Source organism: Seriola dumerili, unplaced genomic scaffold (genome assembly GCF_002260705.1).
Source record: "Seriola dumerili isolate Sdu_G_001 unplaced genomic scaffold, Sdu_1.0 BDQW01000138.1, whole genome shotgun sequence".
Classification (NCBI taxonomy): Eukaryota; Metazoa; Chordata; class Actinopteri; order Carangiformes; family Carangidae; genus Seriola; species Seriola dumerili.
The window spans coordinates 634,417-650,428 of NW_019174393.1; the positions used below are offsets into that span (position 1 = coordinate 634,417).

At 39.6% G+C, this 16,012-nt stretch overlaps 1 protein-coding gene across 1 annotated transcript; it reads right to left on the reverse strand.

The window, feature by feature from the left end:
- Positions 1–226: 226 nt before the first annotated feature.
- Positions 227–14,063, reverse strand: rab21 (RAB21, member RAS oncogene family). The gene is made up of 7 exons (XM_022749394.1): positions 13,579–14,063; positions 5,866–5,925; positions 5,675–5,782; positions 4,422–4,485; positions 2,686–2,740; positions 2,467–2,555; positions 227–1,477 (listed from the first exon to the last, which is right to left on the reverse strand). Exons 1-7 carry the CDS (start codon positions 13,723–13,725, stop codon positions 1,338–1,340), a joined length of 663 nt encoding a protein of 220 aa, XP_022605115.1. The 5' UTR covers positions 13,726–14,063; the 3' UTR covers positions 227–1,337.
- Between the last annotated feature and the right edge of the window lie 1,949 nt (positions 14,064–16,012).

The following is a 16,012-nucleotide window of genomic DNA, read 5'->3' on the forward strand; positions in this document are numbered from 1 at the left end:
TATTTTTAATTCCGAAACCAAAATATTGGGATATTTTTTACTATTTTATCAATTAAACCACAAACTAAATTAATCTTATATTTAATTACCTTGATTTTGCTGAATATTTCAAACTGATTAATTCTTTTTTTTTTTTTTTTTTTTATTTATAACTGTGAAATTTTTTATTTTTTGTCATTTTAGAGTTTAAAGTTTTTCTTTCTGGTTGTTGCAGAAATTTTGTTTATTTATTAAATAATCACTTTTTTTTTTTTACATTTGGCTTCAACAATGAGAAGTATGATTTTATTCATAGTTTGTTTGTGGAACAAGTGACTGCAGCTTTTATCTGATGATTTTTGTGCAGCTCTACCTGGAGTCTGTTTGTAGCTGCTGTTGGTTCCTCACAGGTCCAAACGTCTGCACCTCCATGTTTGATTGTAGGGGATGTTTAAGGGTTTATGGGATGTGTATTGATCAGACACCGGTGTCAATCATGAAATTCAGGGGGCAGATTTTGGCACTAAATGCAACATGAGGAACATGAGCTGGAGGAGTTCACTGCAGCAACAGTAAATATGTCAGTAATGAATAAAGAAGCAGGAGAGTTCAGTCATCAGGACCTGTGAAGACCTCCGCGGCCGGGATTTAACGTTCATCGTCTCCCTGCAGTTCCACTTTCGTCCAGCAGGCGATGCTGTTACACCACAAACTGATCAACATGAAGATTAATGGCGGTTTGTACAGTGTGTCTTTGTGTGTGCGGATTGCATGTTTAACCATTAAAGAGCCCCTCCCACCCCCAAAAAACAAAAACTAAACGAATCTCTGCTGAAGCTTGAGCCGCTTTTTTGTGTCTTCAAACTTATTTTTAACTGTTTTATTAATAATTTTTAGTATGAAACACACAGAGGCAGCTGGAGGAGGGAGGGGAAGAGGCCTTCAATGTTTCTGTGATATTAGTCGCTGCTTTGTTTCAGATTACTGTCGAGTTATCGTCTGTTTTTATAAGAAATGACAGTGAATAAAGTGCTAAAAATGTGATTTTTTTTTTGAATTTTGTAACTAAAAGCACTGATTTCAATCATGAGGACTTCAGTTACTTTTACTTTGAAAGGGTACACTGAACAAAGTCATTTAAATATGATTTCCCATGCTCCTTAGCGGCAGAGGCGTTGCTGAATGAACACAGCAGATTATTTCAGAGCGGACTCACCGGACGACAGAGACACTGATAAATGTGTGTGTGAGTATAATGTCTGCAAGCATGTATGTGACAGAGTGTGTGTGTGTGTGTGTGTGTGTGTGTGTGTGTGTGTGTGTGTGTGTAAAAGTGTGTGTGTGTGTGTGTGTGTGTGTTAGCCAGAAGAGCAGCACCCTCCGGCAGGTGTGGCCTGTGGTTCGTCGTCAACGATCTGTACGCCCCGCCTACTCGAAGCTGATTGGCTGGCTCCGTTGCCCTTCAACCTCTCCTCGGCCTGAGCCGTTTCCATCATCCCTGAAACACACACACACACACAGTTGATCAGATCAGATGAATTCCTTTCTTCCACCTGTAACATGTTCATTAGTTGGATGATGTTACCCTGTTTCCAGTCTTTATGCTAAGCTAAGCTAACCAGCTGCTGGATTTGGTTTAATATCGACAGAACACACATAAGAACGTTATCGATCATCTCCTCTAAGTCTCTGAACATAAAAGAATAAACAAATTTCCCAAAATATTGAACTTTTGCTTTTAGCTGCAGCTAAAATAAGATTTTTTTTCTTTCTTAAAGCTCCACATTTTAAACTTTCCTGTGTTTTATTTTGAAGAGTTGATCCATAAGAAGATATATTTGTGGTTTTAAGAACCAAAAACCATCTCAGTGTAGTTTTACATCTCCTCTCTCAGGCTTCTCTCTGCAGCTCTAGTAACAACAGGTCGGTGAGCCAATCAGAAGAGAGGAGGCTCTGATCCTCTCTTCTGATTGGCTGACTGTTTTCTGAGTGATCCAATAAAAATAAAGCAGATTTCAGGTAAAAACACTCAGAGAAACCAAATCCTGTAAAGGTTTGGATGGTGGGTCCAGGTGGGCGGGGCTTGGTGACTGCTTTGTTGTGACATCACAAAGTTCCAGAAGTCCTGACGGCTGGTTTTAAGGCTCAGTTTCTGAATACAGGCTGTGTGCATTTCTCTGTGGACTGAGGCTTTGATACTTTCACAGTATTAATATAGAAGCTAGACCTGATCTATAATCACACTACACATGGACACAGACCTTTACACTGGAGGAGCTTTAACCTGTAACATGAACCAGTGAGATGAAAACTCTGATGTTCACTGAGGGCCAATATTCAATAATATCAAATATTGAATATTTCCCTCGATTGTATCGAGATATTACATTTTGAAATTTTCAAATGTTTCTGTAGATATTCTTCATCATGCTCTAAAATAAACTGATTCTCCCGAGTGTCGCTCCTCTTTTATCAGTGACTTCTTACTTTTACAGAGATCCAGGAAGAGCTCCTCGATGCCTTTATTTAACTTGGCTGATGTGTGGTAGTGTTTGGCTCCCACCGACTCCGCGTAACTGAGGAGAAACAACCACCACCATCATCATCATCATCATCATCATCATCATCATCATCATCATCATCATCATCATCATCATGTGTCTGAACAACACAGAAAACTAAAGTGTTAATAATGAGTGTTTTTACCTCTCAGCCTCTTCCACTGAAACATGTCTGTCTTTGTCCAAATCAATCTTATTACCTGCAGAGAGAAGAAAACACATTGATCCTCCACGTTTCACTCTCATCATTTTCTTTTAACATTATGGAGGAGGGTCAGGGACGTGATTAAAAATGAATAAATAGATAAATTCTGACTTTAAACTCAGAATATAACAGTTGTTGGGGAAAGAGCCAGAGTTTTTTATACAAACAGAACATTTTAACAAACTTTTAAAAAACACTGACGTTGCAGATTTTTTGATCCCATCCAGCTCAATTAAATCAGGCTTTATAAGGACTCGTATAATTTGGTTTAATTAATGAATTTGTAGCTTTATAATCAATCGTTTCTCTGTCATTTTAAATTTGAAGATGCCATGAAATCAAAACCAATCAAACTCATAATCTGGCTAATAAACTCTTTCATCATCTCCATGTACAGGAGCAAAGTCTCCATTAACAGACAAAACGACACAACGTCAGTGTAAATGTATTTATAAGGCACAGTTCATATACGGAGGCAGTTTTACAACTTACTTAAAATAATATAACTGTTTTCTCAGCTGGTGAATCAAACCCCAGAAAACCGAGACACCAGATTCAACTTGGTGCAAACACCCGCAGTGATGATTGGCCTGTTCGACGCTGCAGCAGATTCTTTATATTTAACAGGTTCATCAATCATCGTCGGCTCGGAGCCTCTGAAGTTCGGCCTCATGTGACTCCGTCCTTCGTTAAAAAACTAAAATTACATTTCCTACCAGCAGCTTCCACATCTGTCGCGGAGCCGCCGTCCGAAACACATGATGAACGAACATCAGCAGCATAATCTGATTTAAACCAGAAACTCCCCTCACGATGCCACACGCAGACAAATGACTTGATATGAAGCCGCCATGACAACAACACAACAACACAAACATGACAACAAGCCCCGGTCATCCCGCCACTGCCACTTGTTCCAAACAGACGATGAGGACTTCCTGTCACTCGCAGATTCTTTTCTAGTGTTGTGATATTAATGTTTTAATGTGATAATTATCTCGTTATGTTTTTCTAATATATGCAGAGAACCAGGTGTGAACAGCTTTTATTGTGAAGCTCAAACATGTTAAAACATCTCGTCTCCACGCCTTCAAAATAAAATTAAATCTGCAGCTATTTTCATCATCAATTAATCGTTTAAGTTCTTTTATAAGTAAAAAAAAAAAAAAACCCAAGCAAACAATTGATGTTTGTGGTTCTAAAATCTTTTTCTTAGCATTACAGTTTTCAGTTAATTGAATATTTGGGGGTTTTGGACGTTTGTTTGACCAAAACAAGATGTTTAATGACCTCAACTCGAGGTTCAGAACATCGTGAAGGATATTTTTCACATGTTTCTGATGTTTTTCTTGTTTTATCAGACAAAAGAATGAATCACTTGCTCAGGTTAATCAATAATGAAAATATCTGTTAGCTTCAGGTAAAGCCTGGACTTTAACTTTTTATTCTTAATTGTTTTGTTTCATTTTAGCTCATTTTTATTTTCTATTTCTCTTTGAATCTTCTTTCTGCTTGTATTTTTACATCGTCTCGAGTTTCTTTTATATTTATGTATTTTCTTTCATTTATTTGTTTATTTGATGAGGACAATGCATCTGCACTAAATACACAATGTCAACATAATGAATTACAGCACAAATGCTACTTTAGATACATTTAACAAGTAAAACACTCACCTACTATACATAAACAAATCTCGTTGCCCAACATTTTCCTCAACTCCTTCACCCAGTTCTTCACCTGCAGCCGGAGGAGGAGGAGGAGGAGGAGGAGGAGGAAGAGGAGGAGGGAGAGGAAGAGGAGGAGGAGGAGGAGGAGGAGGAGGAGAGAGGAGCGAGGAGGAGGAGGAGGAGGGAAGGAGGAGGACAGGAGAGAGAGAGAGAGGAGCAGGAAGGAGGAGGAGGAGGAGGAGGAGAGAGAGAGGAAGAGGAGGAGGAGGAGGAAGAGGAGGCAGGAGGAGGAGGGAGGAGGAGGAGGAGGAGGAGGAAGGAGAGAGGAGGAGGAAGAGGAGGAGGGAGGAAGAGGAAGGAGGAGGAAGAGGAGGAGGAGGAGGAGGAGGAGAGGAGAGAGGAGCAGGAGGAGGAGGAGGAGAGGAGGAGGAGGAGGAGGAAGAGGAGGAGGAAGAGGAGGAGGAGGAGGAAGGAGCAGGAGGAGGAGGAGGAGGAGGAGGAGAGGAGGAGGAAGAGGAAGGAGGAAGAGGAGAGGAGGAAAGAAGGAAGAGGAAGGAAGAGGAGCAGGAGGAGGAGGAGGAGGAAGAGGAGGCAGGAGGAGGAGGAAGAGGAGCAGGAGGAGGAGAGGAGGAGGAGGATGGAGAGGAGGAGAGGAGGAAGGGAGGAGGAGGAGGAGGAAGGGAGGAGGAGGAGGAGGAGAGGAGGAGGAGAGGAGGAGAGGAGGAGAGAGGAGGAGGAGGAGGAGGAGGAGGGGAGGAAGAGGAGGAGGAAGAGGAGGAGGAAGAGGAGGAGGAGGAGGAGGAGGAGGAGGAGAATTTAATAAAGAAGACAAAACACATCAAAAATTCATACTGAGAAGCTGGGAGCAAAAAAACTATTTAAACCATTTATCAATCATCAGTCGATTAATTTCCTGTTAATTGACTGATTGATTAATCCTCTCATCACTTTAACTTTAAAAATGTTTGACATTGTGTTCGACATAAAGCTGTGACATTTCAAATGTCTTTCTTCCAGAGCCAACGCCTGACATACTGACAACAAAAATACTTTACGTGATATATTTCACATCTTCCTCTCTCCAAAAAACTGTTTTCAACCAAATAAAACTTCTCAAACCTGAACAAGCAAAATGCAAATTCTAGTTTAGATCAGGAAACATTGGATCAAATATTAAACAAAGAATCTGATCTAATTAATTCAGTGTGAAACTATATTTGACTGTTTATTATAAAGTGGAATAAATGAGCGGCCGTCACCTTCTGGAAGGAGTCTTCGTCTGTGATGTCGTACACTAGTACGGCTCCATTGGAGTCTCTGTAGTAGATGGGACCTAACGCATGGAAACGCTCCTGACCTGCTGTGTCCTGCACACAAACACAACACAGTTAGTCTCCGTGTCGCCGACACTATGACGTGAACACAGACTCAGACTGTGGCTGTCTCTCACCCATATGGCCAGGTTCACTCTCTTTCCTGTGATGTTGAGCTTCTTTGTGAGGAAGGACGCCTGCGGAGGAAGAGGAGGATGAGGATGATCATAACGTCAGGATTTAACAGTGAAGCTCGGATCATGTAAATCACAAAACATCAGAGGCTGTTTCGCCAAATCACCTTTAACACACAAGCTGCACGAGGTCACTTCCTCTCACTTACTGAGACAGTTTAGACCAATCGCAGCCGACACATGAGCTTTTATTACTCTGCAGGTTGGAAACACGGATCCAAAGTGCAAATATAAAGTGCAAAAAACATAAAAACGCCTTGGTGATTTTGGTGGTCAAAGGTCAAAGGTCACTGTGACCTCACAAAACATTTTTTTGGCACCAACTTGTAAATCCACACACACTAATTATGACACAATTTATCTCAAATGTCTATAAGGATAAAAATGAAGTGATGATATTTTATATGCAAAGAGGTCAAAGGTCAACTTCACTAGTTTGTTTTCCAAACAATTAACTGAAAAAATAACGAATTAATCAACAATGAAAATAATCATCAGCTGCAGTTCTCGTCCAAAAACAGAAATCGTCACATTTAAGGAACTGTAACCATTAAATATTCAGATTCATTCATCAGCTGACCAATCAACAAGCTGACTAACAGTTTTAACGATACAAGGATCTTTAACAGCCTTAATAAAACCACTCAGGCCTCTGATGGTGGATTAGTCTCAATCTACTAAGAACTCTTGAGTTATTTTGGTCTTAAAACAACTAATGAGCTTTTAATCGTCTGTTCTGGCTCTAAATCTTAATGACGGGTCTCAAAGAAAAATATCCAGATTTTAAAATTGAACCCGAGCCTGAAGCTTTCTGCCTGACCGAGCCGAAATCTCTCAATTCATGTTTACTTCATAATCCTGGTGACTCAACATCAATACCCACTGATCCTCTAGTCAACTCAGTAATGGTGTCTAAGGACAGCTGTACATCATGACATCATCAAACACCGACAGGATTTCGTCAAAGACCGGAGCGTTCACCGACGGTGAAAAGGTTGAGGAGAGGCCGCGGAAAAGGACAAAGAGAGAATGATGCAGTGAGGAAGCAGCAGCTGGAGATAAGAGGCGACGACACTTTGCATATCAGTTCTGACAGGAAGTGGAACAGACGAGTTGTCGAGTCTTTAATCTGGAATTTAAATTAAAACAGTTTTGGTGGAAGAAAAACTAAAAAAAGTAGAAAAACTTCACAGCTGAATTCAGTTTTCTGCAACAGTTTCATTCTCCCCTGTGAACTGTGAGTTTCCTGCCAAGAGTTTGTTGAACGCAGCTTTAATAAGAACCCAAAGGTCAAAGTCTGAGGGTTTTTTTTCTTCCTGATTTATTGAACTGTTGGGACTCAACGTCGACACGAGAAACGATCTGAAGCTTCAGACAAAAACAGGAAGAAGAGACTGAAGCTCAGAGCAGCGACGTTCATCACAACTTCCAACAAAAACCCACTATTCTGACAGAGCCTGAGTCCACTCTACTGATTATTGATTACCCAGCTACAGATTATTTTCATTACTGACTGAGTGACTGATTGATTACAGATTGATTACAGAATAAACCGGCACAGATTGCTTTCCACTGCCCGTATCGAACAAGAGTGAACGCAATGAATTAAGTGTAAAAACGCACGACGTGGGCTTCATCAGGAAGATTATTATCACTAGACCCCACAAATACTTTATAGATAGTTAAGATTGTATTTCTATAGACAAGGACTAATATACAACGCTATGACTTTCTTGTTTCTAATTATTTTATGTTTAAGTTTTCTGAAATGAAAATGGATACTGGAGCTTTTTCACCCACTTATTTATTTTTTATTGATCTTGTTTTGTGACTGAAAAGTTTCCTCTTCAGTTATTAAAGAAATGAATTCATTAAATAAAGCTGTTGTGCATGTCTTCTGTATGATTTTAGGTTTTGAGGTGGTGTTGTGTTGCACACGTGTCTCTTTGGGACCCCAGGAAGAGCAGCCACTGCTACAACACAGTGGCTAACGGGGAAGTAAATTAATAAATAAGTAAATAAATAAAAAGTTAATCTGCCAATATTTTCTCAATTAATCAATTTGTCTGTAAAATGCCTGATATCATTTCCTGCAGCTGAAGGTGACGTCATCACGTCACCGTCGAGTGACAAAGAAAAACATCAAATCTTCACATTTCAGAAGCTGGAAACAGAAAATGTTTTGACATTTATGCTCAAAACGATTGATCCATCTGCTGATTTCTAACGCTTTCGGTATCAGATCAGGATCGCTATCAGCTGAGACACGAGCGGAGGAAACATCCAGACCGTGGCGACAGTATCAGCGGCTGAGAGGACAAATATGTACAGACACAAGACATCCACTCTCCGATGCAAAGAGTCTCATGACGAAGCCTGACAGTTTAATAACGCAGAGCTCGTGCTGGGAGGGTTCAGGTCGTTCGCTCATGAACGGAAATCAGTCGTTTTTCTGATCTTCAAATAATAAAAGAGAAAAGATCACAGGGTCACATTTCATTTAACGCTCAGCTCGCAGGTCAGTGCTGGAAAATCTCTGCTCCTCGTCTCTTTGATCTCCACCACAGAATCTCACTTTAACCAGCAACAAAATAATACGTTCATCTCCAGCTTTGATGCCGTCGTGTTAAACTGAAGGTCACATGTGAGCGAATGTAAACTGTGTCTGAGGCCTGCAGCTAAAGGGCTGAGGAGCGTTCAAGAACATGTGACTGTTCATAATGGAGGAGTCAAATCCAGATGAGACCGTGAATGAGACTCTTCATTCATTCATTTGAAACATCTGGATCCTCCTGCTCCGACACATTTGAATGAAGCTGAATTTTCCAGGAGGGAAAGTCGAAGCGAACGCATCGTGTGGATGAATTCACAGACCGGCAGAGTGTGAGATGTTTTGATTCCAGAGCTGATAATATGTCAGAGTTGTTTTCTACTTTATCTAATTTAATAAAAGTCAAAGATCTCCAATGCAGCTCGAGTGCTGATGGACTTTTGAGGCTGAAATCAATAATTAGTTTGACAAAAAAAAAAGAGATGATACATCAGCCAGTATTCATTCTTGTGATATAAACAAACATTTCCTCTCATTATGGTTATTAAACAATTAAAATGTGACATGCACAAAACAAAACATGTGACTGTTTAAAAATAATGAGAATTCATTGTTTTTTTCAAACAAAATTGTGAGGATTTGCTGCTTCTCTTTATTTTATATGAACCAGGTTTGAGTGATAACCACAACTGAATATCTTGATACAGTCCAGCACAAATATCACTATATATGATATTATGATGTTTATTTATGATAATGTATTTGTTTTTTTATAAATATAACATAACAATAATAATAATACATAATTACATTATTGTATTTTATGTTTCAGGTGTTTTTTTATACACGTTGTGTAAAACTGCAAAAAACAATTTGATATTGTGAAAAATATTATGACATTCAATATAATCTAATATCAGCCTAAACCCGTTCTAAAGTGTAGAACAACAATAATTTCTCTGCATGTGAACAAGCAACTAGATTTAAACGAGTCCACTATTTTATTTATTTATTATTATTTATTCTATTGGAGTATTTGTTGAATTGAGACACTGCTGCGCTGAGGACAGTCCTAAACTTCAAGCTGAGGCACGTTTCCAAACTGAGGCCGGGGGAGAAATCTCGTATCCACTGATTTACAGTCACCACAGTGCACGTAAACACGTTCTCCAATAACCAGCTGCTTCAGTAATCTGGTTACTCGAGTGCACGTAAACACACTTCACTACATCGTGTCAGGATTTTTCCATGTGGAGAAACTTTATCCTGAAACTGATCAGATCATAAACAGCAGCAGATTTCTGCATCAGGCTGCAGCTTCAACACCAGAAGCTTCCGAATACGCAACAGCCGAGTTCATGACGCAACCCACAAACTCCAGCGTAACGCCGGCTTACACAACTGCAGCCTGCGAGGCTTTCTGTCACTCTCACCCTGAGCTCATCACTCGTCTGCAGACAGAGACCGGGCCGGTTTGATTCAGAGGCAGCGGCTGGAAGTGATTACTGATGCTCCATCACTGGCTGCTCTGATGGAAACGCTGCATCACTCTTCCTGCTTTTTTCCCCCCCTTCCCGTTTTCTCTTCTGCTGAGACCCACAGTCAGCGAGAGGCTTCTGTAACCTGATAAACAACTGAAACAGAGTCATGAAGGCGGAGCAGCGGCTGGGATATGCAAACACACTCAGACAGTGGAGGCATTTTATCAGCTCTGAGGCCGTGAGCAGAGATATGGACCAATATGAAAACTCTGTTTACATTTGGAAAGTTTTTCCATCCACACTCAGGGTTTCTGGACTGTTCTTTTAACGTCTTTGTTCTCAGTGAAACCACGAAAAACTAGAACCACCGCCTCCTCCACTCAGACTCGTTTCAGATTACAGCCCTGTTTATCCAGAGTCAAATAAAATATGAACCATTTGTGCTAAAAAAGTGTTTTGTGAGGTCACACTGACCTTGACCTTTGACCTCTGACCACCAAAATATAATGAGTTCTTAGCCCAAGTGAACGTTTGTGCCAAATTTGAAGAAGTTCCTTCAAGGCGTTTCAGATATACTGCGTTCACAAGGCCAAAGCCGCAATTTGTGAGGTCACTGTGACCGTCACCTTTGACCTTTGACCACCAAATTCTAATCCGTTCAGGCTCGAGTCCGAGTTGATGTTTGTGCCAAATTTGAAGACGTTCCTTCAAGGCGTTACTGAGATATCGTGTCCATGGCTCATGGCTGTCGTCAGCGCAGAGGCGTGAAAACTGGTTCAACCAAACTTATGAAACCATGTTCTCTAAACCTGTTCCATCACGTTTGACACTAACAATCATTTTCATTCATCCACTCATCTGCCGATCAGCCGTCTTGATTACTCAACTAAACGTTTGATCTATGAAATGTGACTAAATAGTGAAAAATGCCCGTTAGAGTGACGACATGTGACGTCTACAAATGTCTAGTTCTGTTGGTCCAACAGTTCAAAACCCAAAGATCCAGATTCATCTTCACACCAGCTGATGTTTAACTGATGCTTAAAAATGTTAATTAATCTGTTAATTACGTTTTTTTTTTTTTTTGCAATCAACTGTTCATTTTGTATTTGTATTTATTTTGTAAATTTTGTTTTAGTCCAACGTTTTACGACGATATAAACCAAAGAAAAGCAGCAAATCTTCACATTTCAGAAGCTAAAATATTTAAAATATTTCATTTGTTTTGTTTAATGAAGCCAAGAGAGAAAAAGAAAAAGAAAAAGGAGCGAGTCAGAAATAGAGGAGTTCACGTGTGTGGGTGAGAAAGAGAGAAATAAAACTGAAACTTAACTTTTATTTTGTTAACTTATTCCAGCTCATTGAAACTCTTAAAGGAACAAACACACTGAACACACAGGACATGAGGTGTGTGTGTGTTGCAGTGAGCTTTAACCAGGGTGTGTGAATGTGGAGCCTTTATCAGTGGCTACACAGGGATTATTATTATCCAGCTAATTTTATTATTATCATTATTATTACTGGTTATGCAACTGTGACTTCCATAAATAAAACCTTCATTTGAACACCTGTCCGTTCACCTGGAAGAAAAACTTCTTGTTGCACTCTTTTTTTTTTCTTTCTAATTTTTCACATTTTTGCTGCTTTGAATCAGAAGTGCTGCGATGTCGATCTTATACCCTCATCGATTAGTCAATCAACAGGAAAATAATCAGCAACTTTCACTGAAAAATAATCAAAAAATAAAAACTTTCATCCTGTCAAACACGAAGCTGCTTTTACACTAAACTTGAGTATCTTTGTGTTTTCATATAAAGATGTCACCAACTGATTAACAAAGAAAATAATCTGCAGATTAATCAATAATGAAAATGATATTTGGTTGCAGTGGAAAATGTTGTACAGATTGTGATTTAGGGCTGTGTCTTGTAAGGTGCCTATAAATAAAATGTATTATCGTGATTATTATTATTATATGTTGGATAACAACACAGCTGTCTTCGTCGTCCTTCTATTCAATTTTTCGCCTGAGTTATTAATTAGTTCAGACTCGTAGCTGCTGTCGGTTTCACCACAAACCTCACAGATCACACTGGTTAGTGGACATCACATCTGACACCTTCATAATTCTAATAAAAGGAAACTGAATTTCTGCAGATAATCAAGTACAAACCTAGACTGAAACTATACAAATCAAATATCTTCGTTTTCAAATACTCCTGATTATTCTGAGAAAACAAACTTGAAATATGTCTATATTTGAAATGATAGGTGATAAGATGTTGTAAATTATAACCTGATAAATTAGTTATCCGTATAGTTACCCTAGGAAATTAAAACAATTTGGACTGAAAAATGTATTTAATCCTAATTAGTATTTCAAAAACATCGTATTAGTCAGACCAGCTCCATTTTATCCATAACTGCAGCAGGAATCATCAGCACAGACAGCTGCTGACACAATGACACTCAGTGAGTTTCAGCATCACATTATTGATGCAGCAGACATTGATTATCTACAGTCTGTGCGACAGTTTCCCCTCTGATAGCTGCGTGTAATTCAGTTTGACATTTAGTTGCTTCCAGCAGTTAAAGGGAAAGTTAAATACTAAAGACCAGATCTGGACCAGGTCTGACTTACAGAGCCCCACGTTCACACTCCAGTCCAAACCTGGACTGGATTAAGAGACCCGGGCTCATTAAGAGACTCATTCACATTTATAAAACTGGAATTAGATTAAAAAATAACACAAAAAACATGTAATATACCTACATTTTTTGAATCTGGACAAGAGGACACCGGGAGAACCTAACACCTGTTTAAAACAGTCTTGGATTTGGGAAATTCTTTATCCCATCCAGACCAGATCTAGACCAAAACCACTGAACCGACAGGTCTATGTTACATTAATGCAGCAGTAATAATAATCTAATGCTAGGTCAATTCTAGTGCTGCAGCGATTAATCGATTGACAGGGAAATAATCTGCAACTGAATGTGAAATGTGATTGGTATTGATAGTTCCAGCTTCTTAAATATGATAATTTCTTGATTTTTCTTGTTTTAACATGATAATAAACTGAGTTTCTTTGGGTTTTGATGGTTGGTTGGACAAAAGATTTTTTATATGAAGATATCACCTTGGCTTGTGGAAAGTTATTTTATACTGTTTATTGACGTTTTACACACCAATTAATCGATAAATCGATCAAATAGATTAATCAACAATGGAAATACTTGCTAGTTTGCAGTATTTAGACAGTGTGGTATTAGTAATTTTATGTATTTGAGTACTTCCTCCACCACTGCAGGTACACAGACATCTTGGCACATCAGTGGACGCTTGACTTTCACCTCAGTCACCCCTGCTAATCCCCGCTAGACGGGCGGCTCCGGTTTCAGCCACAGCCCCCGCTCTCACGGTACGGCTCGGGCTACGCAACACGCGTCCACACACAAGTGACAGCAACACAAACACCCCCCACTTCAACAAAACAACCCACCTCCCTCTCCCCCGTCCGCTTTGACTTCCAATAAAACAAACACCTCCGTTTGACTGTCACGGCTCGGAGGTTAGCTGACAGGCTAACCCGGGTCAGCGGCTCCCTCGGCGGTCTGCCTTACCTGTAGAGTTGTGATGTGTTTGTCGTTGAATTTGTTTTCGCAGTATCGGAGCACCAGCGACGTCTTCCCCACGCAGCCTTCCCCCAGCAGCACCACCTTGAAGGAGTAGGTCTTGCCGCTGTTGCCGCCCGCCCCTCCGGCCGCCATGGCTGGAAGTTATATTAAACTAATTTATCAGCGTTTATCAAAACAAGCGATGTCAAGCTAGCCCTGCTAATGCTAACCCCCGTCGGAACTGAAGTCCTGCGTAGCTCACATCGGCTTCCGACTTTAAAAAACAGCTAAAAATCAGGAGAAAAACACCTCGACAGCATCAGAGAATCCGACGTTTATGAATATCGACCAACAGATGTGAGACAAATGGGTCTAAACTGTGGAATAAATCCCCTTTCGATCTGATGCGAACGCCTGGTTTTCACCCAACTAATGGCGTCTCTACGCGTTAGCTGTTAGCCGGCTAGCTCCGCCGAAGATCGCCTACGCTCGGTAAGATGGAGCACTCGGTTATTTGAGTTGGGTAAGGCTGCAGCATGAAGCCTCTCCCCTCATCCCCTGTCGTCTCATGCCTGGGCGTGTACAACAGTAACTTCACAGGGTCAAAAATACGAATTCGCGCGAATTAGAATTATTTGCAATATGGAGTCAAGTTTCAAGTTCTGTATTGTCGAATGCACAACAATAACAGTGAAGTAGTTATTGGCATAATTCTCAGCCCCCTCCAACAATGGTCAAACAATATTTAGGGCTCTAAAAAAGAAAGTCACGTGAGTAAAAAATGACAATCTAAGACATAAGATACAAAATAACGTAGAAGTTAAAAAAAGGGATGGGATATAATCCGTGTGAAATAAAATATAATACAAAAAATTAGTTTAATATAACTTCCATATATGAGGCTGCACTAAACTCCAATAAAGCAAACTGTCTTATTTGTCCATTTTGTCCATTGTAGTAATAATATCTGATATTGATTTTTGAGTCACTAGGTAACATGACATGGAAGCTCTTGAAAAGAAATTCAGAATTTTCCATCAAAATATTCATATAAAATAGAAGAATCAATAAAATACAATAAAAAGAGGTGTTTCTTATTTGTCCAGTGTAGTAGTAATATATGATATAGATTTTGAGTCCGTAGGTCACGTGACATGGAAACTATTTAAAGAATGCAATTATCTTCTAAGGATAAGGATAACAGAGGTACAACATACTGTAACAACAGTGGATAAGAATACCTTAAGCAAGATTCGATACTACGTTTAAAACAATTTTTCTACCAGGATTGCTGGAATACAATACAAATTACAATATAATAATGAATACATAATGGATTTTTAGTCTGTATTTATCTTGTAGACAGACACAAGGCGAGAGGGCATGAGACGAGAGGCTCCAGGCTGCATCAATACACTACTGGGTTATTTGAAGAGCAGACATCTCACTCCCTCTTCAGTTCCTGCTTGTGTTTCAATATTTGAGTGAAATTACAAACATGTTACTGCCAAAATACTCAATTACAAGTAAGAATAAAGAGCAAAAAAATACACAAACTAGGTTAAACAGTTACATATAAATAAAAAGATGCACGCTAACTGTATGAGTTATGTAAAAGGCAAGAAAATGATTCAATATTTCACAAAAAAAAGATTTGAGAGTCCAAAAACTCAACAAATTTATGAATCAAAAACTGTCTTTTCTTCTTTCCTCTCCCATGAATCATCTGACGACCCGTCAGATTCATCTGGTGTTCCTTTGAAGGAACCCACTCTAGGTTGGCTACCACTGGACTAAACTATTAAACATTTAGTTGCAGTAGACTAGTTTTACACATAGACTACATAAAAATGGACATTGACTCTGGGTCTGGAGAATGAAGCCAATGAGGAAGGGCCTTAAACTTGCATTCTATCGAATGACCATTAAGGCGACTCCACTGGTTGCAAAAAGAAGTCCAATTATATTGAAGTCTATGGGAAAATGACCCTCCTTGTTACCCTCCTTGTTACCTCAGTAAACGTTTTCGTTATGTGTTTCTGGTCTGAATCGCTAGTTTGAAGTTTCCTTCAATACAACATGATGTTCGTTTTTCAAATTATGGTCCTATTAAAAGAAAATAGACGTTAAAACAGAGTGGCTTTAGGGCGTGGCTACTGCGTGATAGACACACAGAGGGACCTGCCTGTTAATCCGGATATGACGTCAGAGCAATGTGTCGGACATTTGACTTGTTATTGTGTTTTCAGTTGATCAAAGTTAGCTCCAACATGTTGTTTGCCTGTAAATGTCTTGTTCTGTGTTCAGTTGTTCTCAAAGACACTCAGAGGAGTCGGCGGTTCACTTTTTTCCGGTAAGTACATTTTGTTTTAAGCCTGTTTCTTTGCTAGCCAAAATTAGCATCCCTGTTAATATCACAGTTCAGGTGAAGATGCACCTT